This window comes from Aulonocara sp. 'chitande type north' Nkhata Bay, linkage group LG10, assembly GCF_057382095.1.
Source record: "Aulonocara sp. 'chitande type north' Nkhata Bay isolate Kocher_YH1m ecotype deep benthic linkage group LG10, A_spYH_male_GT1.1, whole genome shotgun sequence".
NCBI lineage: Eukaryota > Metazoa > Chordata > Actinopteri > Cichliformes > Cichlidae > Aulonocara > Aulonocara sp. 'chitande type north' Nkhata Bay.
The window spans coordinates 21,647,752-21,675,110 of record NC_141353.1 but is presented as its reverse complement, the minus strand read 5'-3'; the positions used below and the strand labels follow the sequence as shown (position 1 = coordinate 21,675,110).

General features: G+C 40.0%; 3 protein-coding genes across 5 annotated transcripts in view; 1 reads left to right on the top strand and 2 right to left on the bottom strand.

The window, feature by feature from the left end:
- Positions 1–1,575: 1,575 nt before the first annotated feature.
- Positions 1,576–8,423, top strand: stc2b (stanniocalcin 2b). Its single transcript, XM_086309074.1, has 4 exons — positions 1,576–1,821; positions 4,700–4,842; positions 6,939–7,150; positions 7,393–8,423. The coding sequence occupies exons 1-4, from the start codon at positions 1,686–1,688 to the stop codon at positions 7,730–7,732; spliced, it is 831 nt and encodes a 276-aa protein (XP_086165200.1). The 5' UTR covers positions 1,576–1,685; the 3' UTR covers positions 7,733–8,423.
- bnip1b (BCL2 interacting protein 1b) lies at positions 7,187–13,442 on the bottom strand. The gene is made up of 6 exons (XM_086309075.1): positions 13,275–13,442; positions 11,785–11,877; positions 11,572–11,663; positions 11,218–11,325; positions 10,226–10,344; positions 7,187–10,128 (listed from the first exon to the last, which is right to left on the bottom strand). Exons 1-6 carry the CDS (start codon positions 13,356–13,358, stop codon positions 9,932–9,934), a joined length of 693 nt encoding a protein of 230 aa, XP_086165201.1. The 5' UTR covers positions 13,359–13,442; the 3' UTR covers positions 7,187–9,931.
- Positions 13,443–15,142: 1,700 nt separating this feature from the next.
- The window catches only part of crebrf (creb3 regulatory factor), a 33,709-nt gene continuing 21,492 nt past the window's right edge, over positions 15,143–27,359 (bottom strand). For all 3 annotated transcript variants that reach the window (XM_086309072.1, XM_086309070.1, XM_086309071.1), the window contains exon 10: positions 15,143–25,720. In XM_086309072.1, coding sequence (XP_086165198.1) covers positions 25,602–25,720 — 119 coding nt within the window. In that variant the 3' untranslated portion in view covers positions 15,143–25,601. The remainder of the gene's footprint in view (positions 25,721–27,359) is intronic.

The following is a 27,359-nucleotide window of genomic DNA, read 5'->3' as shown; positions in this document are numbered from 1 at the left end:
TGGATTTATTTCTCTTTAACTCTTTCCCCAATGTCAAAATGACATTTGACGACCTTGCCTGTTCTCTTAATGTAAAGTCTAGACACCTTAGTTTATCTCAATAAAGTTGTGGTTTGACCTCAAGTTGAATATTTGGTGGGTTTTTCCAAGGGTGACTGCATAGGCAGAGACCGCCCTCATTAACCTCTGATGCAAACCCAGTTATTTTGTTCCCTAAGTTTCAAAAGTTGCTTCTTCTAGGCTGACAGGTGTTAAAAAGTTGAAGTTGTTCTTTAATAGTTGATCAAACATTAGTTGAGTCTCTGCTGACCCAATTTTGATTGGCCAGTTGTTCACGGGAAGCAAACAAAAAACTTGATAATAGGTGGCAACAACACTTGAATGTGTAACTAAGTCTCACACAGATAAATATCTAAGTATTCTCAAATTAATCATTAAGTATTGCCTCCAGCTCCAGTAGTGTCTTTGGTGACATTAGGGTGAAATAATATGGAGCGATTACTGGAAGGTGGTCTGATATTCCTAACATGCACAAACTGTGCAGGTTATAGGTTTAGTATCAAAGATGTGAAGGAGAATTAACTATAGCTACTATATTTTACTTTAGATCAGTTTTGACTTGAAGTCTTGGGAATGTAAATGGAGGCTATGCAATAGCTCTTTTGTGCACATCTATATTTTCACTTTCTATTAAAAGAACTTCTAAAACTGTTACTTTAGAAGTTATTGCAGTGCACTGGTACTTCTACTTCTGTTTGCTCATTTTCTTTGGTTGTCAGTAAAGATGTAGCCATAGATCAACACATCACAATGTGGGACAATGTCTCAAAAAGCGGAGTGGGCTGCTGTGCAGTCTCAGCAGCCCACTCCGCTTGGACAACGGGTCATACTACCTGCGCTGCTTCTTAGTGCCTTTTGAGAGATCTATAAAAGATTAAGTATTTCGCGTGTGAAAGTGTTCCTGGATGTTTAGTATAAAAATGCTGCGTGTTTACGCAGAAGTTGTTTCACGCTAATATGATGTAGGAAAACTGTAGGATTTCCTCACAGTTGGAAAAACGCGGTGCTCTTTCAATGTGCTGCAGCCCGGGCGCGTCTGACACGTTCCTCATTGCACGCCTCTGCGCCTCGCCAAGAAAGCAGCTGCAAGCCGTCAAACACACCCCCGCAGACTCTGGAGGAACAAGCGGCCTCTATAAGAACATTTTCACTTCTGGGGAGAGCTGATGGGAATGGGATTCACTTTCTTTTGTGTGTTCGCTCAACGTGATCCTTCCCATTTCTGCCTGATCCCATTTCTGTCCTCCGTGGGTCCTTCTTCGTGTGTGTTTTTTTTAAACCAAGAAACCAAAAAAAACCCCGAAATCACTACTTGTCTCTTTTTGTTTTCAAATTCATGGATCTTCTGCTGGGGTGAGGGGGTGGAGGTTCCTCTTTTACTCTCATCAATGATAAACCTTCAGCTGCGCAAGTGCTGCGCGGTCACGGCGCTAGGCTGTGATTGGTGGAGACCCAAGCTCCAGCCTTCGTGAACGCGCCGGTCTCCTGCGGCTCTACATATATATAGCCTCGATCTCCTCGTCACAGAGTAAAGTTATTCAAAGGCTTCGAGCTCTAGCTGCGCGAACTTCTACCAAGAGAAGAGAAGAAAAGAGCACCGCACATACGCTGACTCGACCTCAGTGATGCCGGTGAACGCGTCCGCTGTCTCCACTGTGTTTTTTCTGCTGCTGGTGTGTCATGTGCTGACCAACGACCAGCATGATGTTCTGGAGCAAGAAGTGAGCCAGATGAGAAGGCGCCTCTCTTTGCAGAGCACAGGTGAGCCGCCACGTGCAAGTTTTCACAGGTCGTGTAACGGTCGCATTTAAGCGTCGGAAACTGCATTTTGAAGAAAACTTTACATGGCCGAGGCCCTTGTTGGCCCTAAAAAAGAGCTTGAGGGGTGCTACTTTTTTCTCCCCCTTATTGCGCATTTAATCTCATTGTAAGACAACCTGTTGGCCGTGCGCGCCTCTCTAACCTCCTGTGCTGTTGGTGACTGTAATTCAATGCGCGACTCCGGTGGTTCGACCCTGTCCATGCACTAGTGATGTGCGGATCGATCCTGAAATATCGATTCCTCCGATACCAATCATTTATGTTCTAGAATCGATTCTCACATTAAAATATCGATATTTTAGTAATTTAGAGTAAATTTGTAGTTTATCATTAACAGGAACACAGTGGAAAGAAACTATAACATTCGGATTGTCTACATTCAAAGGAACTACTTCCTCTTCCGCCTTTCATAGTCATGTGCGAAATACGGCTGTATAAATGTCTCGCAGCGCCTTGGCGTGCGCACTCACAACAATGGCTGAGCGTAATTGTGCGGACGTATTTTACCTCCACAAACAGCTGAGACGTGGTTTGCGATACATGTGGTAAAAAAGTGCTCCAAGAGTGAGGTGTTGTGGCCGTAGCCTACTAGGGAGACATTCAAAAGGTCTGTTGGGGGGGGGGGGGGGGTGATAAATACATTTTACAGGGTTTATTTATCGGATAAAATACGTTAAATCACCTTTATTATTGGCCGGCCCGGAAACAGCGGGGGTGTCCAAATTCAGAGGCTGCTTCCACTTGAGCACCCGGCCTTCGCGGTCTAAAGAAAGCCGGGTTGTACGTCACGAGCTCCCTCGGTGGAGGGTGAATACAACCGGGCGCTGACGTAAACTCTCGACCGTCTCACACTTCTCTTTAATCATTTTCTGTTTGACGTTTATTCAGCTGTGTGAAAACCCCGGAGGAACCCTCCTGAGGGATTAATAAAGTTAAATTTAATCTAATCTAATAACTTTAATCTCAGCCAAACCGATTTACTCACGAACAAATAAAACACTGAAAAAGCCAAACAATAACATTTTTAAGTTATCAAAGTGACTTGTATATCATGTTTCTATATGATGAACCCTGCATTATTAAGTGATAAGAACAAGTAATCTGATGCCCTGTAATCATTATAACGCTATAATTTGAGATACAATAAATAAAATACGTTTTTGTACAAAGTATCGGTATCGGATCAGTATCGTCGATACCACCCTGAATATTACTTGGTATCGGATCGGAAAGGAAATCAGTGGTATGCACATCACTACCATGCACATTCCCTCTGTATCCCTTTCCCGGTGTTCTGAAAAACATCCTACTTTGGCAACACGTCCTACCATAAGTAGTTTATGCACATTTCTGCTGTCATAGTAATTCCAGCACAAAGTTAAGTTAGTATGACGGTTTGCCACTTAACTTTGCCCATCAGAGTATGCTTGTAGCTCATATTCATAAAGCCAAGACGGCTTGCCACTTAATTTTACCCGTTAAAGTATGCTTCTAGCTAGGATTGGGCGATATATCGAGTTTTTAAAAAATATATCGATATATTTTTATACGAGATAAGCTGTGTGACTATATCGTTTATATAGATAGACTGTTACGTTATAATTATATTCATGGAACTGCAAGTTTGTCTCGCTTTTCTCTCTACGTGTTACTCGGCCTCTCCTTCACTAACACAACTCCCCCTCCCCCATCGCTTCACCTGCAGCTAACGACAAGATGGACGCGGCAGCTATCAAAGAGGCGCTGGTCTGTAAAAAGAGAACATTTGGAGATTACTATTTTAGTGCTGCAGCGTTACACTCGTTAAAATGAGGTTAACGCCATAACTGTATTAACGCGACAAGTCTCCGTTAACGAGTTACCGCGGATCGCCCCGTGCGTGGGGCTGCACGGCGTCAACGCGTTAGCGTTGCGGTTAGCGGTTACCTCGTTAACGTGTTGACGCCGTGCAACTAACACTAGTATTTTCACCATTTACAACAGCGCCATAAAGTGCAAAATGAAGAGTGTGTGAAACTGTGCTGTCTCCTGGCCCGAAACAAACTACCTTACATAACTCGTATACTGTATTTTCCGGACTCTAACCTTTTACTAAAATACTTTCATTTTCTCAAAAATCGACAGTGTGCCTTATGTATGAATTCTGGTTGTGCTTTTGTGTCTAATCTGTAAGGAAAGCTGATCAAAAAGTACTATCTAACATTTAAATGTCTAAATCCTCATATTTACATTCCGTACACTTACAAATAGGTTTCTGATAGTTGAGGGGCTCGATCCAAACATGATACTGTCGATACCAACGTGGATCCATATTAGCTCGACAGGATCGATACTTTGTTTCTATCTTAAGTTCAGTATGTAGCCCAGTGAATTGTTTTTAATACATTTTTATTTGTTTTGGAAATGGAAAAATGTATACCTCTCCAAAAACATGAGTGTCAAAATGTATGAAAAGCTGAAAGGTGTGCTTTGTTTGTTAATTAATTATTGTGGGAAATAAACAAACACAGTAATTTAGCGGTCATTAAAATGTGATCAGAATTTGCAAATGGATGATGATTCATCTACTAAATCATGACACTCCTCTCCCCTACATAAGCTGCCTGTTTAAGTTAAAAGTATTATTATTACTGGCCCTGCATTTCCTTTGTGTTGGATTGATATGAAAAATTTGCAGTATGGTACAATACTAATTTCTGAAAAGTGAAGGCCAAAGGTCTGAGGCTTGACAGTGGATGTGTATTGTTTTTAATATTATATTATTTGGCACATACATTCACCTGGAAAGTTAATGCTGATCTCTCACTGTGTCTCGTAGCGGAGCTCCAGAGTTGCCTGTTGAGTTCAGCTGATGTTGGCTGTGGGATGTTTCAGTGTTTGAGCAACAACTCCTGTGAAATCCGAGGGCTGGACCACATATGTCTTACTCTGCTGCACAACGCTGGACACTACGACTTGCAGGTGAGGATAAGCCAGTGTGTCTCACATTCATTCACACTCAAAATAAACTCATTAAGTCAGTTGTGTCGTTACGCCTGTGGGGCACTGACAGGCTGAGGGGAAGTTCAGAAGTTGCCTGGGCAGGGTTGGAGAAGGCATATCTGGATGCGTGTTTTTATTTCATTTAATCCCTTCCATCATTGCGGTCATTTGTGAGGAATGCTTGTTGTATAAGAAGCAGTGTATCGTTATGCATGGCAGCACAGTTACAGCACAGCGTGAGAGGGGAAGTGAAAGGAGAGACCAGGAACATCCTGTCCACATTACTAGAATAGAAATGTATGAGAAAATGATGCAGGCCTAATGTGTCCCCAGTTTGAGCAGAAACAGAAGATGATGTTCTTTGAAGATCTCTGAGTGAATGTACCTGATACAGATGGTCGTGGATTAAAGGATAAAGTGTTGCAGGCAACTTCTTCAGGGCTTCATGTTTCATAACATGATAAAGATGATCACCCAGAAGAATTTTGTAGAGATTTGCAGATCCCCTAAGACCCAATATGTGCCAGCAAAAAGCCCCCCGCAGCATTACAGAGCCACCGGATCCCCTCAATGTAGGGGTTGAGCATTTAGGCCTTTACCATTCTCTTAGTGTGCACCACTTATTGCTGGGGCACTTGTTGAGGGTATAGATGACAATCTGAAATTTGTTTAGGTCGGCACCACAGGTTCGTGTTTGGTTTTTTTTTTTTTTTCTGTTTTCTTCACTGCTTAACTCGCAGATTCAAATTTGTCTTTGTACATGCACAGCCACCCTCTTATTATATCTGTTTTTCCTCACATACTGTACTAATGCGCTAGCAGCACCAAATGACCTTACTCCAGTTGAGCAGTTGCCCAATCGTCAGTGTATTTGGCCGAGTTCACCAGCTGTCATGAAGATCTATGTAGAGCATCCACAGAGGTCAAACGGTTTTTGTGCCAGGCTGTCAACATGTTGTGGTTTGGTTTTGTGGTTTGTTTTCTCTCGCTCTCTACTGTAAAAGTGGATGAGGATAGTCTGGCTTTCAGAGCCTACCCCAAGCGTCTGTTAGAACTTCCAACAGTGTACAGAATGTAATTTAGGAAAAATATTCCTTTTAAAGTATACAAAAATGAAGTGAAATGCATTACAAGATATTTAGTTTACATACTCAAAAAGGCGTGTGAAGAAGTGGACATTTATTTAACCTCACCCCTTCTCTGTAAGTCATAAGTTATTTTTCAATACAGTTCTATTTACATGGTACCAAATAACAAAGACGGTTGCCTTGAGGCACTTTATATTGTGAGGTAAAGATCATACAGCAAAAACTAATGTTTTTCACAGAGCATTTGGTTTTCTGGTCTCTGGACACCACAGGTTTCAAATCATTCAAGTGCAGATTTTAGCTTTAATTCAAGGGATTTAACAAAAGTATTGCAATAGCTGTAGCGTTAGCAATTCAGCACAAGAGTTCTTCAATGCAAAGAAATGGGATATTCTTCAAGTCAGCAGGTTTTCAGCCTCTGAAGATAAAACTGAAATTAAACGAGCTTAAACTGAAGGTGGCTTCAGTATAGGACTGACGTACCATCTGAAGGGAGGAAATGCAGCATCTGGTGATGTCTGATGGTTCTAGACGTCACACAGTCGGTGACTACAAACCATTTTAATCCAACTACTTAAAAAAAAAAAAAAAAAAAAAAAAAAATTCCTTATTTTAAAATTGTTACTTTTCAGCCTCTAAAAATCAAGGACTGTGTATAAAAATGGTTTTATTTCCTAAACAGTACTTCAGGTAAACCCCTTGATTTAAGGCTGTCACAAATTGTTTTTGTTTGCGTAGCACTTTCATAGAACTTAGACCAACTCAAAGTACTTTATAGATGACTGAAAAGATGATAAATCAAACATGGACATCAATAATAGAATAAAAAAACTAAATAGAAGTCTTTGAATCTGATAGAAAAGACTATTGGAAATAAAAACATGGTTGCAATAAAACATTATGTGGGGGGGGGGGGGGGGGGAAATCGTGTGTATGTATATAGGTTTCCCTGTAATCGTCCACTCACTGTTCTCCTTTTTCTCGCAGGGCAAAGCATTTGTGAAGGACACGTTGCGGTGCCTGGCATTGGGGCTGCGGCAGCGTTTCAGCTGCATCAGCCGGCGGTGTTCGGCGATAAAGGAGATGGTGTGCGTGCTTCAGAGGGAGTGCTACACCAAACACCAGCTCTGCCTGGCACTGCGGGATCACATGGACACCGTGGAAAACCTGGTGCAGTTTCACCTAATGTTTCCCCCTGGGTGAGAAACACAAACTCACACAAATTAACTACTAACAGCCACAATTTTATTGTTTTGATAGATATGTGTACAAATAAATGCATTCAAAATTATGTCATTAATTGCTCAAATGGAAAAATGAATAAAACTGGGACATTCTATTGTTTTTGGCACTTCCTGTAAGTGACATTTTTTCTAAATGTACATTTGGACAAAACAGCCAAGTATTTATTGATGACCCTGATGTATTCGCATCCTGCCAGGCCATACGTGGAGCTGACGAACTTCCTGCTGAAGTGCGGAGAGGAGGTCAAGACGTGGGTCGGACGCCGTTTGCGTGAACAATGCGAGCAGTACTGGGGGTCGCTTTGCAGCAGCCTTGCCGGAAACTGCCCCCTCTGCCAATCCGATACCCTCAACCAAAGCACTTCCCCACCCACCAGTGCACCATGGCCTATTGCTGCTGGGGGACCCCTGCAGCAACAAACAGAGGCTAAACCAGAGGATGGGCCCAGGCTCAGTCATATAGACAACACAACTGAACCAGATTCAGTTGTGTCTGAGAAATCCAGTGTCACTCCTCTACAGACAGATGGAAACTGAGTACACAATTCTATAATACTAGCAGTAGTGGCTAAAAGTATTCAGTGTAGTAATGCATCATAACTTATTCAATCTGCTGGGCATTTGTGCTCCATTAAGGATGGAAGAACAATTATCTACCTCACTTCAATCTCACAGACCACTGCAGCTCAGCATCAGACGTACACACACACGGAATCAGTAGGTCAAGTGTAGCTCATGGCTCAAAGTCCGTATCCTGTTTACAAGCCCAGTTCCAAAAAAGTTGTGACGCTGTGTAAAATCTAAATACCATTAGAATGCATTATATTTTATTCAGTATTGAACATAGAAAACCTACCAAGTGTTTAAACTGGGACACTTTACTGTTTCATGAAAAACATTTGCTCAATTTGAACTTTTACACAGCATCACAACATTTTAGGAACAGAGTTATGAATCTGCTTTTGTATTTATGGAGAAAGTCATATTGTGTACCATGGAGAAACAGATGAGGCGCAGTGTGCAGAAAGGAAAGCACTCATAGGTCAATATGTGTTAGAAATGTATTTTTAATGTTCACTTGTTCACATTTCATACAGACCTCTGGTGTCGAATGCTGTGGGGGTTTTTTTGTTTGTGTTTTTTTTTCTCCAATGGATCACAAACTCTGAACAGTTATTTGAATTTTATTAAAATAAAGTGATACTGATGAACATACAAAAGTGTGTTATTTAAATTAGTCCTATCCTGTTGAACAAGTCTTTTAACAGCACTGCAGTTCAAACTGATATTTTGAGTTTTAAGACATCTGCTGGTGCTTGAGACTTTTAAATGAACTCTAACCCACGGGGCTTTTGTTCAACATTCACACAATCTGACACCTTTCAGGGCAACAATCATTCATTGGATTACTGGTTCAGTAGTTTGGAAGGAAGGCATGAGGTTAAAAAAAATGTACACTAAATACACTCCTGAGCACATTCACACTTTATAACAAAGTAAACAAAAACAAAGGTTGGTGCATTTTGCAACCATGACCCTGACTAGTTCTGAATTAAAGGTACTGGACACTAGGAGGGCAACCCGCTTTGGGGTTTTTTTTTTTTTTTTTTTTGTTTTGTTTTTTTTCTCTTAAGCTGTAGAATTAAAGGCTGGTTAAGTCAGAAGATACTACTACAGCTCAGAAACCAACCATGACTCAACAGGAGTAGATGGAGTCCTACAATGTTGCTCACTTTTCTGTCCCCCTCTTTTCTTCCCATCTCTGTGTAAAAGTGAAGCTCCAGCTGAATTCAAATAAGGTTGCCCTCTGCTTGGAGGACGTGAATATTTTGCATAAGCTGAAACATTTTATCACGCAGATCACCTCTTTGGATGGATTTTGTTTATTTGCAGCAATCGAGGCTTAAAACAAGCCTCCAGTGGTCCCTTGCTTTAGTCTCTAACTCCCAACCTTTCAACATGACTGACATGAGGGCAGAATCACAGACTACCTTTTCTTCCTTTTACGCTGGACTGAAGGGGTACAAAGAGATATTACATGAGCATACAGGCTGCTGATCTTTAGATGCTGTCTTATTGCATTGTGAAACCTACAGTGTGCTTTAAGGTATCAACATTTCAAAAACTGCACACAATTTGGCAAATATGAGCATCTGAACCTTTAAGCTCTCTGTATTTACTTCAATTTAATGTAAATTTCAATGTAAACACATGAATTTCCTCAAGTTCAGGCTTTCTGAAAAAGACCCATCATCCAGAATGATAGAAATGGTCACATTAGGATAACAGAGTCCTTACTGTAACACCAGGGAGGCAGTGTGAGGCATCAAGGAAAAGGCTAAAAAGCCGCAGATCCCTTCTTCAACTGTGACCATTTGCAACATGCGTTCAAACTTTTGACAATACATTGTATAACCATATCTACTCGAGGCAGGCTGTGGCTTCTTAATGTTTTCTATGAAACTCTGGATGTCAGTTTTACTCACTTTGCTCCTTTCACTGCTGAAGTGGATCTTGAGCTTCAGATATTTTCCAACCCTTCATATTGCATATTATATGTAAGAAGTAACACGTTCCCACTTCACGCCGCCTCTGTGTGCTACAGTCCAGTTTCAGTGCTGCTTCTAAGAGTCCATGTGGTTCATGCTTCTACTTCATACCTCCTACAATTCACTGTGTTAACTCCTTCCAAGCCAGTCCCCACGTCCTTGAGGAAAAACAGACCCAGGCGGCCGACTAAATGAAGGGGAAGAGACGTTTCTTGAGGATGTAGAGGACGGTGGCAAAGAAGAGGGCTAGTGCAAGGAAGATGAGCAGCTTGTCTGTCAGCTCCCGCCGGTTGTACTTCAGGATGAGCTTCCTGCCCAGGTGAATGGTTCCTGTCATGCTTTTAAACTCCTCGTTGGTTTCCTGCACCGTCCTGGATGAGGTGGCTGAATAAGGAGGACGAAGAATTAAAGGCATTAAGGGTTTAGGAGGATCGGTTAGGAAATGTGGACAGGAGACTGAAACATAAAATTAGATTTTTACCTAGAGTGCCAATGGTGTCCTCACTCTGCTTCACCTGTTCAGACATCATCCTGCTGATAGACATCAGACTCTCTGTGATGTTGCTGCTGGTTTCCACTAAATTTTCCTTGGTTGCTTTCCTGAGACAAAAACACACACACAGAACAGAGCAGGTGAAGTACTGCAGATGGGTTCTGACATGCCTAATTTATTATTAGATTATATTAAAGTGATTTATTGGAGACTAGAAGGAATCTTTTTCTCATTAAGTAGTTTAGAACCTTGTGTTTCTACCACCAGTGCAACTAGCCACTCTATTTTTATATTCATTTATCTTTTTTGGTTCATTTGTGCCAGTTTTTAATCAATTTTTTTAAATCACAAATTACCAAAAGCAACAATTTAAAAAATCTTATTTAATAATCGTTCATGAAAGCATTTTAAACCACAGACATTAGACAAAAGATAGTTTTACAGATGTTAACAAGTGTATCTGTATTTCAGTGTACAGCAGATTAGCTGTTGTTTTGACATAGTTGTCATACTGCGATTCATCTGATAACACTCCATAAACATAAACACACATCTGTGTAAAACAGAAATATTATTGGTGGCCTGGGCTTAAAAACAGAAAGAAAACAGTGTAATGGTAATAACTACAGGAAGTAGAGGATAGAAGTTACTGACAGAAACTATGGTATCAGTTTGAAAATCCTAAGCAGCCTTGTTCTCAAGGTGTGTACGATGCCTCTGCCCGGCAGGGTAACGATAATACCCCATCAGCCTTTTACAGCTAAACAGAAACCAGGTAAATTAATACAGGTGACATTAATTTCCTCCTGTTTGGCTGCAGGTATACAAAAATCACTGATCAAAGTTCAGACTGCATATCAGCAGCTCTAACCAGGTGTAGAAGTACGGGAATCTACATAACGCAAACAAACTCGGGGTACACTGAACTGTCTTCGTAGTACAGTGCTCTGTAGCAGAGCCTTGGCAGAAACTATATTTACCTCTGTCTGGTGTTGTGGTTTTCCTCACCATGCAGCAGTTCGTCCTTCTCCATGTTGTCTATGGCAAGTTTACAAGCCAGGTTAGCTTTTCTCCACGCTGTCTGGTTGCTGACAAGACAGACAAGAAAAAGCAAACAATTTTGAGACTGAAAGTTTTTGTTTTAGATTTTTTTTTCCATCTTAAGTGCTCGCTTGTGTCTGCATTTCCAGTTTACATTATCATCGCAACAAAACAGAAACCAACAACATGTTCACTGGGACACGAGGCAAGTGATTCAAGGGGAAAATAAAATGACTGGTGCTGCACAGGCTTATTTTTTTTAGATGTGTCTGTGTGCGTCTGTGTCTAAACACCTCAGCATCTGCTTCCATTGGCTCTCGGTCTCTGTTTGGATGGCCACTCTGTCTGACTCTTTGTCCTGCTCTTTGGCCATCTGCTCCAGATCCTGGAAGAAACAAAAAAACAACAACATCATGGCATCACATGACACAGATCCAATATTAAGCAAAAAAAAAAAAAAACCCTGTCAGATGCAGCACCGTGTGGATGTGTAGCTGAGGCCTGACCTGAATTCTGAGCCTCAGCTTGTTGAATTTCTCTTTGACCTGAGCATTGAGCTCCACAAGAGCAGACTGAGGTCCTGGACAATCCCTGATGTCCTACAGACAACACACACACATTGAGTTAAATATAATGTATTAGTTATATTTTATAATTATATCACATCGAGTAAGACATACATCATGTGAATTCATAAATGCACAAATCTTTGTGTGAGCAAAGGAGCTTGTGCTTTAGGAGTATGAGACATCTGGTCCATTGTTATAAAGTGTTTTGTCATTGTACATAGTGTACTGAGAGCTTGGCAGCAAGTCAGACTCATTCCCTGTGAATCCTGGACTCCACCAGCTCTGCCCCTTTATCATTGATTCTGTTCACAAGTTTTTTTGGAAGACAGTTTCTATGTGCAGCCAAGAGGTGGAGGCAGTCAAATTCAGTGGACTCAGGATCTCATCTCTGCTTTTTGCTGATGTGGTTCTGGTGGTTGAATCGAGCAATGACCTCCAGCTTGCAGTGGAGCAGTTTGCAGCAGAGTGTGAGGTGGCTGAGAAATGGTGTGTCCACCACTACACATGAGCTGCTGCCCCCAAGTGGTGGAGTTCAAAGCAACTCGGGGTCTTGAGAGGGAAAGGGGAAGTAGGGGATGTGGCACTGTAATTGCCTGCTGTGGTGAAAAGAGATTTAGTGGTTGTTCTACATTCTGGCCCTCACCAATGGACATCAGCTGTCAGTGATGATCTGGCCAAGAGGACAGCAGAAATCTATACAAATATAACAGCTGTATAAAGATACTTTAAATGGCCAAAAGGACTTGATTGATTGCAATGTAATGTAGAACCATAAAAATACTTGCAAAATATGTCATTTTTTATTACTTTATATATGAAATCCATTTTTAAATCCTGTTGACTAGAGCTATTTAGCAATATAACCAAAGACATTAGACAAAGAAACACTGGCGGTCACTTTTTGATAGGGCAGGTGTCTCTCAGCTTACAGCCGTTCCACCATCTGGCTCAGGATATACAGTATAAATTTTAGCACATTTTTCTCCATTAAAAAAAAAAACTTAATATATTTTTTTATATTCATATTATTTACATTTTCTAAAACAATTTGTTTTAACTTATTTTAATTTCCCTTACTAATTAGGATATCACGAACGCAGAACTAAACAAAGAGTGCGTCGTAAATATTTTTTTAAATAACATCTGATAATAAATGATCATTTTCTTCTCTCGGTTATTTGAATAATTAGAGATTTATTACTCAAAAGTATTATAACTGTCTCAGGAATGATTTTTTGCCTAATTAAAATAAACAAAATCAAGAATGTTTTGTGTCTTTTGACTGTCGGAAAGTTAACGTTAGCTTCTTCTTAGCTCAACTTGAAGACCTGTTGTGCGCATGTTCAGCCAGCTCTCCAGAGTTACCAACGGTTCAGAAATGGCTCAGGATGAAAGGACAAACAAGGCGCTCGTTCTTCATTCCTTACCTGAATGAGAGCTTTAATTTCCAGATCATATTTGATAATTTCTTGTGCGCAAATTCGGACGTGAACATCCGCAGAAGACGCCATTGTTGTTTTTGTATGGCAAGCTGGAGGTCCAAAAGAGGTAAAGACGAAGGACCAACGGTAGTCGGATGTTAATTATCCGTGGAATAAATAAATATGTTACTTAAAATGGAACAAAAAAAAATACTTAAATAGGATTTTATAATTCCTTTAAAAAAAAGTGCAGTTACTTATCATTCTGCAGCTTCCACTATAATTTTGTCCTTACTTATTGGACAGACAGGATCCACACTGAAATTTAAATGTTTTCAAATGTTTAAACATCATATAAAACAGAACCACTAAATAATTTTAAGTTTGTAATATATAAACTATACTTAGAGAGTCAAAAGTGGCATTTTTAACTAAAAAAAACTACTAAAATTAATTCAGCCTCGGCTGTTACTAATATACTCTTTTTTTTTTATTAACATCATGGATAGAGCCTGTACTATTACTTTTCTACTAAGTGTTAGTATTAACAGTACGTACTGAAAAGGGGGGTCTTGTGTCATTTTTACACCAGCTAATTTTGTGGAAATCCTGTAAAGGAAAAAGGAGGCCCATGTCTGATCCGTGTTCCCAGCAGTAACCCTGTCAAGATAATAGACACAAAGACACAGACAGAAATTTCTCCCTTTTTCTGATAGACTTTGTGCTTTGTCTAAACAGCAACAAACCAGCAAAATATGTACAATACAAGAGTGGAAGAGCTATTTTAATGTGGTCTTTTTCCATACTGTTATATACAAAAGACAATAAAACCATGAATAGAACTTAATCATAAGCACTTCCTGTTTAGATGCAGCCCTTTTCTGAATGTGTCCAAACCTAATAAACACATCAGTGAGCCACATTGTTGCTTTGGGAAACATTTTCTTTCATTATGAAAAGGTTGGGAGGGGGAGAGACGCCATCCCACACACCACTGCGGTGTACATGTAGGGCATCAAATTATATTAAAGTATTTTTAAAAAAAGAATCAAGGAAATTATGTATGTAGTAGAAGCAGCTGTCTGCTTTCAGTTGCAGTCTCCCAATGACATTTGCTGGTGGTAAAAATAAATTTAGAGCCATCAGCAGAAGTGTTCCTATCAGTGGTTCTCTTTGGCTGGATAAAGGCATCTCTCCATTTCACAGGCACTACTTGTGGAGGAGATAATATGGCATTACTCAAAAATCAACCAGAAACACTGGTGAAGATCTTAAGTTTCACTTCGCTTGAATGATCCCGTTTTATTTATATATAGATTGTGCTGGAAACATTCCTCAGACATTTGGGTCCATACTGACATGACAGCGTCACACAGTTGCTGCAGGTTTGAGAACAGTGAACTCACTGTCGTGTTCAAGAAACCAGTTTGAGATGATCTGAGTTTTGAGCAGCTATCGTAAAGGGATAGACATGCTCACAATAATACTCAGGTGGGCTGTAGTATTTAAATGATGCTCAGTTTGCACAAAGGGGCCCATAGCGTACCAAGAAAGTATCCCCTACAACATTACAGCACCGCCACTGTTGATATAAGGCAGGGTGGATCCATGCTTTCATGCTGATTGCACCAAATACTTATGCTGCAATTTTAGTGAGCCCATGCTGATTGTAGTCTTGGTGTGGTCTTCTGCTGCTGTAATATTGGATCTGTTGTGTACTCAGGAATGCTCTCCTGCATATCTTGTTGAACTCTTTATGAACTCATTTGCTTAAAATACATTTTTAAGCGACGAAAAATTCAAAAATCATTTATAAAAATCAGGTTGGAAAACTCACACACACACTCGGTCAGTTAAATAAACAAGATTCAGACTGGGGTGCTAATGGTTTTATTGTTTTGATATTAAAATCAATAAACATAATCAGACAAACATGGTTACAAGCAGAGCTGTGGTACCAACTCCTGGTTGATACAACAGAGAAAAACGATTAAAAAAAAAAAAAAGAAGAAGAAGAAGGAGAAGAAGAAGAACAGAAAATAAAGAGAGAGGCACAATTACACAACAGAGATTCAGGGCAGGTGTCTGCAGAATGTCGAGCAGCCAGAGACAAAAACTGTCAGAAGCTCTGAAAGAGAATCGGGCTGTTACAGTACAAACCAAAAAATAATAATAATAAAATAAAGGTCTTTTACTTTTCCATGCCTGTGCATAAAGCCACCCACTGTGCCTCCAAGAAGAGAAAAAATAAAAAATAAAAATACAACGTTAAACAAAAAGTTAGTCAAAACAAAAGTATAAACCCAGCACAACATTTATTACACAACATAAATATAGCAACTGTCAAGATATTGTATTTGAACAGGCATATATGTGAACTACAAATATAGACGTCATTGCTAAAGAGAGGATCAAGTTAGTTTCAGCAGGATACACTTTTTCTGCAGGTTTTGCTTCTTTATGAAATTATAATCACCAAGAGATCTATTATAGAGCACTTAGCAATGAAGTACAGCCCTCCTACTGAGACTGGGGAGAGGAACACACACAGGACTAACTACAGAAAGATCCCATGCTGTTGATCGAGTCAAATACCATACAAGACCAGAAGCATCGTAACAATGGCATGTAGCTGTGGAGCTCAGTATGGCCGATACCTTCCACATCCGCTACATGTTTGGACTTGTATGGATTTCCTATTATAATCCTCCGTCTGTCTGTCATTATTAAAATTTATAAAGAGAGAATAGTAACCAAACAGATGCCGTCTTTTTTCGGTAAATGTCTCTTGCTTCATGCATTTTGGCAAGTCTGGAAGGAGATGTAAATCATTGCAGTGTTTGGATGATGAGTTGGACGTATGTAGAAATAGAAAGAGGGGTTTTCTTTTTTATTATTATTATTAAGTGTGGGTGGTTGTTTGCTTGAATCAGTCTGCCGGAAGAGGAGATTAACCCTTCCCCATCATTCATTGCAAAGGGGAAGGTGAGGGGTCTCTGCCCACCAGCCTTTAGTGGCCCCTGGCTAATCTCAGGGGTTCCCTGACAAGACAACTGCGAACCAAAGCCCTTCTGATAAAAATTAAAATTAAAAAAGCACCTAGAAGGGGCAAAACATCTCTGGCGCAGTGGTAAAGTTTTACTTCCTTAAAACTAAATTTTCCCCACCAAAAGTTAGAGACCGCAAGCAAGCCAACTCCTGACCTCAGCTCCGTGGCGGTGGAGCACCTGAACCTCAGCCCAGAGTCATGACCAAAGAGTCACCTAAAGGCAAGGTTCAGTCTGGTGACCCACCGAGCTTTTCTCAGGACTTATTAAACTTCCGCTTCATGGGCCCCACAGACAGCGATAATTCAAACTCACAATGAAACTGTAGTCTGACTTGGACCGGTTTACTTAGAAAATAATGAATTATTTTTATCTCCTTAGACCACCTTCAGTCTTAAATCTGCTTAAAGTTTCATTTTCAGTCTCCATCTCTAATCACAGCAAACATCTGAAGTCTCTTTTGGTTGCCTGGCCAAAAGAGAGTCCCCATATATATCTATATCACCTAAAAAAACAAACGTGCATTTGTGACTATAAAGTACTGGCAGAACTGCCCTACTTTGTCTCCTGTTTCCAGTATTTGTGCTAACTGGCTGCTGGCTGCAGTGACATCAAACTTCTCAGCCAAGTTATAGTAAGAAAACAAATCATCTACAACTTAAAAATGGTTGCAATGCTCCTTTAATGGAGGGAGTCATTATTAGACTATTATGCAAGAGGATGTCTGGGTACATGTCAGCAGAGAATATCTCATGAAGCTCAGTCACACCAATCATAACTCTATTTGCACAAAAAGAGTAAATATTTGTAAGTAATAACTAATATAGGACAATTCCTTAATTTTAGTTGGATTCACATTTGACTTTTTTTAAGTTTGTAATCGTTATGTTAAAGTGTCTATTTTCCAATTTGTGATAGGTGAGCTCAGTTTATTTAAATCTAACTGAGCATTAGTTAGTGACATTTACATCTCTAGATGCTATTACAGGTGTGTACATAAAAAGCTATTTACAGAATAGGTTGAGGGAAAAAATTAAGATATACTTCCCAGTTTTTTTTCCAGACTTTTTGCTCATGATTTTGATTTTTTTCTTCTTCTTTTTTTCCCCAGTCAAAACTTGAAGATTGTTTCCAGTGGTCCCAATTCTCTTCTATACTAATTGGATCTTTGTCAAAAAAATAAATATATATAATTTTTGTATGAACAGTTTCTAGTTTCATTGTGACTTTGATTAAGATCTGTGAATCTCATGACAAGTCTCTGACTTGTGGTAAAGACTGCTTTAGTGGAAAGCTTTAAAGTCTAGCTCCAATCACTGTCTCCTTGCATTGTTAAATTAAAGGACCGAACAAATAAATAAAGAAATGGCATGAACACTGGGATCAGAGAAAATGACAATAAAATATAATTTAGGGAAAAAAAGTGCAACATTTGATAGAGTCAGAGCATAAATATCAAACCATATTGATAATAAAAAAAAAAGATTGAAACACACAAGCAGGACAGCAGCCATTAAAAGATACAACATTCATGATCTTTCTGGATCCTGATGACAAAGAGTCTCCCTCTGTTGAGACAACAGGAAAAGCTCTGCCAAACGCTCGTCTGTCTGTATGATCCTGCTGAGGAAGACTAGTCTACATTCATCAGCAAAGCAGCAGCAGCAGAATTATATACCTCGCTATATCAGCATACAGCAGGTCAGAAGTCAGAAACACAAGACTGACCAGAGTCATCAACAGAAGGAATAATATGGCTAATACAGCTATTTAACACAGCCATGTTAGCACCCAGCCACTGACAGATTAGCACCACAGTGTACCTCCATGCTCAGTTTGTCGCTTCATTCGCAACCTGCGACTCAGTGCCAACACTGACTTCAAGGAGGGTCTGGCACTTCATTATAGCAAAGTTAAGAAATGGAAAGTTCGCGTTTATTTGGGATCTTTTTTTTTTTTCCTGTCTCGACAAGGTCTCAAAAGGTAGCAACAGAGTGCTCCGTGTCGAAACCTTAGAAGAAGAAGAATGCATTTTAATTGTCTAGGTAAAAAGCAGGCCCAAGTCTCCCTCTGTCTCAGACACAGTGGAAGTTTGCTCTTCTCTACGCGGACACACCAGCGGTGATAGCAGCAGCAGCCAATGCAGAATACACGATAACGTGGCATAGTGGGCAGAGAAAGAGTTCAAAACAGAACCAGGTTTCCCAAAACAATTCAATTTACAGGTTGTCTTTTCTGCTCTTCTTCAGCAAGGCTATTCTACGATCGAGACATGACTAACGGCTCTCATCTGCCTCTTAGGTTGACTATTGTATAAAATGCACTGATTTAGGGTTCAGATGAGGTTTTCATTTCATTATTGAACTTCAAGTTTAGGTTTTGGGAAACCCAGTCCCTGGTTTCTGTAGGGAAACCCCCTCCAGACTGACAGAAGGTGCAGATTTGTGTTCTCATATAACTGATTAAGGCACCTGGTTCAGCAGGCATCATATTCAAAATATTTTTTTTCCTTCTAAGTGTACAAACCAAGTGCAAGGTGAGTAATGCTGTTGGTCTTTTAACTGCCACAGGGAGGGAAAAAAGAAAGATTGGGGGGACAAAAAAAACCCAACCAAACAAAAGAAAAACCCCAACAGGTATGTGTGGTATAAATATACTGTAACTGTGGTATGGACACCCTAAACCAAAATCTGATGTCTCTTTGTGCTCATTCAATAGCAGCAAGTATGAAATCATACAACAGAGCGTACAGAGAGCCCAAAAAGCCATGCAACAACTTTGTGACAATGAACACCCTTTCCTGAATTCTTCCCGATCTGCGAGGAACTCACAGACTTGATTCTCTCAGCGCTATGCAGGGAATCGCCATGCAGAGACAGCTGCGTTCTCATTTTAGGGGAAAATGTGGAGGGTAGTAGTACATGTTTTTGTTTTGTTTGTACAAGCAACAAGGGTTCAAACAAGACAGGATATACATTTGAAATGCCAAAAAACAAAACACAAAAAAACCCTCAAAGCCAGACTCTTAGACCTGACAGCACAGCTAGTCCGAGGTTAGGTCATTTAACATTTTTATTCCTGTAATGATTTTTTATGGTAATGTCTATTTTACAGGGTAAGAAGCTTCCTGGAAACAATTACCATATGTACTTTGGTACCAATAAAGGGGAACAATAAGATCTTTTTTTTTTAAAAACAAAGAAAAACTGGTCACATGACTGTCCTTGTAGCTCTGTTTTGGTCTCTACCGGTTGTTGGCTGCAGCAGACAGCCATCTACTGCAGCCAATAAACCGAGACGATGAGCACGAAGCAAAACCTAAAAAAAAGAGTTTACATGTAGACAAACTGATTAGTCCAAGTAAATAATCACTGTTTATAATTCTGGCTATAGATAAATGTCACATTGAGCTGACATGCTGGACTCCAATAATATAACTGGAAGTTTATGATTTCAATACTTTCTCCTGAATTAGCACCAAATTACACAAAGCTGTACTGGAGGAAACTGGACATTTTTTTGGAAATTATTACACACTGTAAAACAAAGCATTACCCTATTAAAAATCATCTCAAGAGCACTTCTATGCACTTAATTGCACTCATTCAAAACTGCTCTTTCTGAATGAAGCTACATCCACGTGATCTTTAACAGAACCTCTGTGGCTTTGAGCGGTGGTATCAAATCCGTGAGACTGGCTTTTACAAAAGAAGTATTGGTACGCTTAACAATAACGATCATACAAGTCGATAGCACAGAAGCGGTGTTGTTGTTTTAAACAAGAAACAGTACAACTCTTCCTCTGATTGGTCCGACAGTGAGTCAGTGAAAGTGATCTGGGCGGAAGTCTGATCTGATCATAGTTACACTGAATGAAATGGTCACACGGAGTGTTTTCTGTAAACACATCTGAATACAGGTGCCTTTTTTTTTTGTTTTTTTTATAAATCCTCGTAGCATTTCTCGGGACAACGAGACGTAATCAGCACCATGTGACAAACCCCAGCTGGATCACGACTGGAAATCAGAGTGGAAACCATTCAGAGAGGAAGATGCTGCAGATTGTGTTTGCAAGAAGACCAAATTTGGACAAAACGGTGACATTTTGTGAGTTTTTTTGTAACAAGTCTGTTGGCCTTTGCTTTTAACTTTTATAGAGCATTGCACCATAGTGATTGACATTAACGATTCATAACGCACACACACTCTCTCTCACACACATACAGTACGCACAATATTTTGTACAGAGTAAAGAATGGCGACAATAATTGGAATACATAAATATACTTTCTTTTGATTTTTATATATGTCATCACATATGTCAGATAGAAGAACGATATTACCCTGATTTGCTGAAGAAGAGCTTTATGGATCCACGTAGCTTTTATTGGACAAGAGTAGCACAAAGTTACACACTCTATTAGCTTAATATTTGACTGTATAGGATTTATGTAATCAGAAATAAAAATTTAAAAAAAACCAGAAAAGAATAAAAGGAATAGTTTTACTGGCGTGGATTTTCACTCATTTCCTTAACTGTTAAAATGCCACAGAGTCTCCTGGTTTGAATGTAAAGTTGCACAGCTTGCGCCTATTCTGTTAAATGTAAAAACCTGTGAGGACTCTTTCTTGTAACCAGCCTTGTGATCGACAGCAAAACACACGCACGCTTCTCTTGTCAGCCGGCCGTCAACCAGCGGCCCTTCAACCACTGCTGACCCCTTGCCAGACCTGGATGAAATTATACCCGAAAGCATCGCTTCCAAAGCAGTTCAAACCTTTGGAGTCATTTTCTTTCAGATACATTTCATCACGTCTGCTACTTTAGTCAAGGTTGTTTTGAGCCAGTCAGGCTGAATTGATTTGTTGTTGTTGTTGTTGTTGTTGTTGTTGTTGTTTACCATATCGGCAGAACAATGTTAGGCCCCCCCCACTCTGGGCAGCCGACTTTGTCTGCCATGTTGTTATTTTTGTTTGTGTGTGAAAAGTTATTTAAGAAGGCAATAAGTGTCCGGATTGAGTCTCCATTTGTAATTGGCTTGCCATACAGTACAGTGATATAGTAACTTCCCCCAAGGCGGCCGGGAGCAACGTCTTTCAAACAAGCTCTTCCTGGCCGCCCCAGGCTAAACCCTCCTCCTCAATAAGTCACAAGTAGAAATCAGTTTACAAATGATAACAATATAGCTCTCTGAAGAAATGTGTCTACACTGTACATCACCCTGAAGAGGAAGCCAAAGCAGAATCAGTTTTTCCATAGGAAACCTCTACTGAAGGCAAATGAATCGTGACGCCAAGGGGGTCAGCATCAAGATCAACGTAGGGGCCCTGGAATCAAAACCCTCTTGTTTTTTTTTTTTTAAGGTTTTTTTTTAATAATTTTTGTTTTCTTTTAAGACCACAAACATACTTTCACTCGGTCCCTGACCAGGAAATAGACCTATCCTGTCAAGACACTGGGCTTCCCAAAGCCATGCAATGGTACGCTCTTGTGCGCTCATATCATGTCATGGCTCCAGAAATGTGTAGATCTAACCCTCGTCAGGTCGTACACCTGCCCCTCGCTAGTTTACAGACCTAGCAGAGTCAGGCAATAGACCTATCCAAGCAAGTAGTCGTCAAGTACACTTGCAGCATTCACGCCAGGCCATTTAGCAGCAAATGGAAGAGAAAAAAATGCTTTTCTTTTCTTTTCTTTTCTTTTTGTTTTTGTTTTTTTTTTTCTTTTTTGGACAAAGTGCTTTCGGTTTTTTTAAACATATAAGATAGAGTATTCTATACATATATTTAACATTTAGAAGATACATATTAACTTATAGTTTATTTACAAAACTGAATCACTACTAAGAAAATAGCTATGGACGGTAAGGGGAGAGCAAGTCATTAGGCTACAACTAGTCTAAGAATCAAATATGAATCATGGATACTCGTCATTCTAGTTTCAGAAAAAGCACCATTTCTCCCTTTTTAGACGGAACGGAAAACAGTAAAAAAATCTATATGTGTGTGTGTGTGTGTAGCACTAGCTGTTATTCAGTCACACAACACAAACTTTATCATCAGCAGACTCACGTCACGCCAGTCTGAATTCAGCTTTGTCAAATTCACATTTTTCTCGTTTTAATATGACCTCCAAATAAATCAATTCTGCTTGAATTGTGAAACATTCCCAGAATAGGTAGCATCTCCTTAAAGGACTTTACCGTAACTGGTAACCAAAGTTATTCTTTATGTCTGTGACCAGTCAGGAAGGATATGACTAATGGAGATTCAATTCAGCAAAGCAAGGTCAGAGGCAGCGATGACCATCTCAGGAAAATACACAATTCAACCAGCTTCATGCTTCAAGACAGAATACAACAGCATGCAAAAGTCTGGGCAAGTTTTACTCTGTATAGCGGACTAATATGAAAAGGCATAAAGTTAAAGATGGAATGATTATCTTTTTATTTTCCTCTTATATCAAAATGACACCAAAAGGTGAAGCTGTAGCCTGACAAGTGTATTTTCTTTCTTATTAGGGCTGAATTTCCTCAGCAAAAAAAGGCGACCACATAAATCTACTTCAGCTTAGTGGGTGGCAGTAATGATGCCGCTTGGAGTAAAAATGAGTGTCAACCAGATTTTTTTTTAAATTGTTGTTACACTGATTCCGAGTATTATATGTAGATTATTAATTTGCATGATTAGAGTTCTTTACATTGCTCGTCTTTTTTTTGTTTGTTTAGATCAGTTAGATCATCTGCGCCGAGACTTTTGCACGCTGCTGTATGCATGAAAATCTAAACGACAGCGCTGAATCCAGATCAGCCACACTCAGATGGCTCTGGCTTTCTTACACCATCTGACACAACACTGTATCTCGCTCCTTATCTGCTCTCACGCTAGAACCGCCGACAGCGGCACTTCAACGTTCCCCCTCACAGACCCCTCAAAGTAGACCAGCACTTCGCGGCATTGTGTTTTATATAAATCCTGTCTTGATTCTCTGTATTTCAAATCAGCCAGCTAAGAATAACAGAAAGGGTGGAGCTTATAGATCAAACCATCAGCCAAACACCTCCACCTGTGACCAACAAACACTCCCAAACCAACGGGAAATCTAGCAGGCAGCTAAAATACAAAAATATAACAAGAGCATGTTTTTTTGGTTTTTCTGTTGGGTTTTTTGTTGTACTCTAACTTTCTCAAAGCAAGGATAGGCTTTAGAAATGTGTCATGCTTAAAAATGAATCAATTGTCATGAAAAGTGGCGTTTCACCATTCATAGATATATCATTAATGTTTCTATGTACAATATTCAGTTAATATATTTGTCTATAGACCTCATCTACATACAGAAATCAAACAAGTGATACAGGAACACAAGATTTTGGTTACTGTTTGAGAAATTTTAACAAGCAAAAAAAAAAGAAGAAGAAGAAAAGAAAATTGTAACATAGCTTATCTAGTAGCACTCTTGGTATTCATCCTAGCTAGCGCCATTAACACAATGAGCAGGTGGAGGGAGGAATCAGTTCAGGAATGAAGGGCTTCCTTAAGCAATAAATCTACTGGAGAAGCCAACAGAGGGGTTCAATTTTAGATTCAAAAAATAATAATAATAAGAAGAAGAAGCAAATGAATGTTCCTTTTCTGTACAGAATTGGACCCAAGCTAATTTCACAGTTCTATGAAGTCCCTGACCCTCCCACAAATCTTACATTCAATACGGCGTCAGGTAAGCTGTGCAAAACCTTACTTTAACTGGCTGGTCGCCATTTCGTTGCATGTGTCTTTGGTACAAAACATAATCAAAAGATAGTGTGCAAATATTTTTTTGTAACTCTAAAAGAAAAATATCTGTCATCCTTAAACCCCCCCCCAAAATCCCCAAAGACGAAAGTACCAAAAACCAAAAGTAATCTATTGCAGAGCCCTCCTATATACACAGACTCTGTGGCATCACGCGACAAGAGCTTCCATTTGTTTATGTACATTCAGAATATCTTCGAAACAGCTGAAAGACACAACAAACTCCACCAGTGTGTCCCTCATCGCACTCGCTATAAGTAGTCCTTTCCTAGGCTGGGAGTTCTGGCCGATCACCTCTCCTCGTTCAGCCCCGCTCACACTCACTCACTCTTACGGAGACGCGCACACACACACACACACACACAGACACACACACACACACATACACATACATACACAAGGCACAATGAATAGAACTCTGATCAAACACTAGTATGAACACACCAAACTGCCTGGTCATCTCTACTGTACAAAAAAGGGAAGCCGGTGCCGTTCGCTGGGAGACACAGTTATTTACAGTTTCCTGGAGGAGATGGATCACTGTTTATGTCATCTCTATCGCCGCCAACAGCACCACCATCATCATCTTCCTCACTTTCTGTCTGATCCCACACTGGTCTGTTCCACGCAGTCCAGTTATAACCAGCACAAAGGCCAAAAAGCACCATGCTACATGCGCTTCCTCTTCACATGGTCAACTATGAGCCGTTAAGCTTCCTCCTGCCTGACACGAGCTTCAAACCAGCAGGACGCCTCTCGCTTAATAAAAGCTCTAATGATAACTCTCAGCTTTATTGTTTCGCAGGGATGGCATGAACATATTTAGGCCTTCAATACAAAATATTTCTTGCCACCCCGTAACGCCTCGGAACAAGCCGCTTTTTCCACTGCAGCTTACAAGGCCATTTTCATCAAGGTGCTTTACTCGATTGGGTTCATTTGACAACCTCAAGTCCACTTTTGTTGCCCTGTGAGGTGAAAGTCTTCTGAGAAATGATAACTGGAACTTTTTTCATGTAAATTCGTCCTTTGTCACTACAACCTCAAACAAACGTGTGAAAGTATTCCAGTGGTTACGCTCATGCGGCTGTTTGTCTCAGCCTCCAACAGAAACAACCCTACACAATGCTATGTTAAACACATCTAATCATCACCAGTGGATTTAGGACGTGCTATTAGCTATACACCTAACCATCACTTGCTTTTAGAGGCGCTTTTCCCCCCCAACGAACGTTCACAATGAGTTGGGAGAACTGTGATGCGCTGATTCTGCACGCAGTGCGCAGAGCCAGAAAGCTAGGGTGTATGCCATACAGATGACATGGCAAAAACAAGCACACATACCTACACACAGGAAGTGGTATGTGTGTTTGTGTGACTAACAATGTGCATGAAAGTCTGGGTTGTAGGGGCATGCAGAGGGGAGCATAGTTACAACAGGACAGCACGATCGTAATACTGAGTCCACTGCTCTCAGTGGAAGGCGGCCTGTCTAGATTTTGGAGGTGGGGACTCGCAGGCCGACCAGTCCGCCAGTGGGATCGCCGCGTCCTGTGTTCTCCAAGATCTTGTTGACGAAGTCTGAAGTCTGCCCAGCAACAGGTGATGGCACTGCACACACAGATACAAAGATACATTAGAACATGTTTATACTAAATACTAAAAGTAAAGTTAACTTTTACTTTCAACTGAACTAAAATACGTCTACTGTATCGATCAATTTCACTGCCTACCTGAGCCATTAAAGCTGCTATCATTAGGATTATTAATTTATTATTATTTATTGATTTTATTTTTCATTGCGTAGAAAGCATCTTTATTACTCTTTTATTTAATTGGAGGACTGTTTATGTTTGTCTGTATACACCAAGCTCAGCGGTGCTTCCAATTTTGCTGTATGCTTGTACTCAGCTTATCTAATTGTGAAGGTTATAGCTGACTGAATATGGTGATAAATATAATCAATGCATCTGCCTATTTATTGTGGTTATCACTTTGATACATCATTGATTATATCAATTATTCATTATCAAATATATTTGATAGTTTTGCAATGAATTTAATTCTGATGGTCTTTAAAATGTTTTTTAAGTTATTCTTAGTCATCGTTCACAGTCACCGTAAACTACAGTATCTCATTGATTGGTGGCCAGTCAACTGTAAAAAGACCATATTATGCTAACTTAGAGGTCCACGATTTCATTTGGGGTCCTGCATTTTAGGTTTTACATGGTTTAATGTTCAAAGAACATTCGTTTTTCTAACCTTGAAAATCGCTGTAGCTGTACTAAAAGTTAAAAATGTATCTTTAACTCTTTACGCCTTGAGAGCTTACAAGCAATAACCCTTGTTTCTCTTTTCTCACTTGAAAGGTTTCTGTTATATTTCAGGCCTCCTTACAGAACAAAATGACTCTGCCTCGGCAGCTACTCTTGTAAAACCCCAGAAACTATTCTAATTGTCATCAAACCACGTGTTTATTAATACATACTGAGGTGTAAAACATGTTATTAAGAGGAGGCAATGATATGTTGTCTTTATGGGGTAAAGAGTTAAGTCTCCACATGCTAATAAAACCCAGCCTGATCAGATTGGTCAGCTAGCCCAGCAAAAGAGGCAAGAGAGAGTGTCGGTTACTAACTGTAACCAGAGACAAAGAGTCCTGAATAGAAATATTCGGCCGCTCAAGATGGCGGCCGTCCTGCTCCTGCACTGTCCCCGACTCAAAAAACAAAAAGATTTTATATTTGTGTTGTTGATGATGTCTGGTGACCGTTTCAGCTGTGCGGTCATTATGATAGCAAAGATGTAGCTTAGTGCAGTGCTTGCATTTGGACAGTATCTCACAAACATGAGTACACCCCTCACATTTTTGTAAATATTTTGTCAAATCTTTTAATGGGACAACATTGAAGATACTAGTCAGTGTGCGGCTTGAACAAAAGTGTAAATTTGCTGTCACCTCTAAATAACTCACACACAGCCATTATTGCCTAAACCGCTGGCAACAAAAGTGAGTACACCCCTAAGTGAAAATGTCCAAATTGTGTCCAATTTGCCATTTCCCTTCCTGGTGTCACGTGAGACGTTACTTTTACAAGGTCTCAGGTTCAAATGGGGAACAGGTGTGTTGAATTGCTCTCGCACTCTCTCGTACTGGTCACTGGAGGTTTAACATGGCACATCACGACAAAGAATTCTCTGAGGATCTGAAAAAAAGAATTGTTACTCTATATAAAGACGGCCTAGC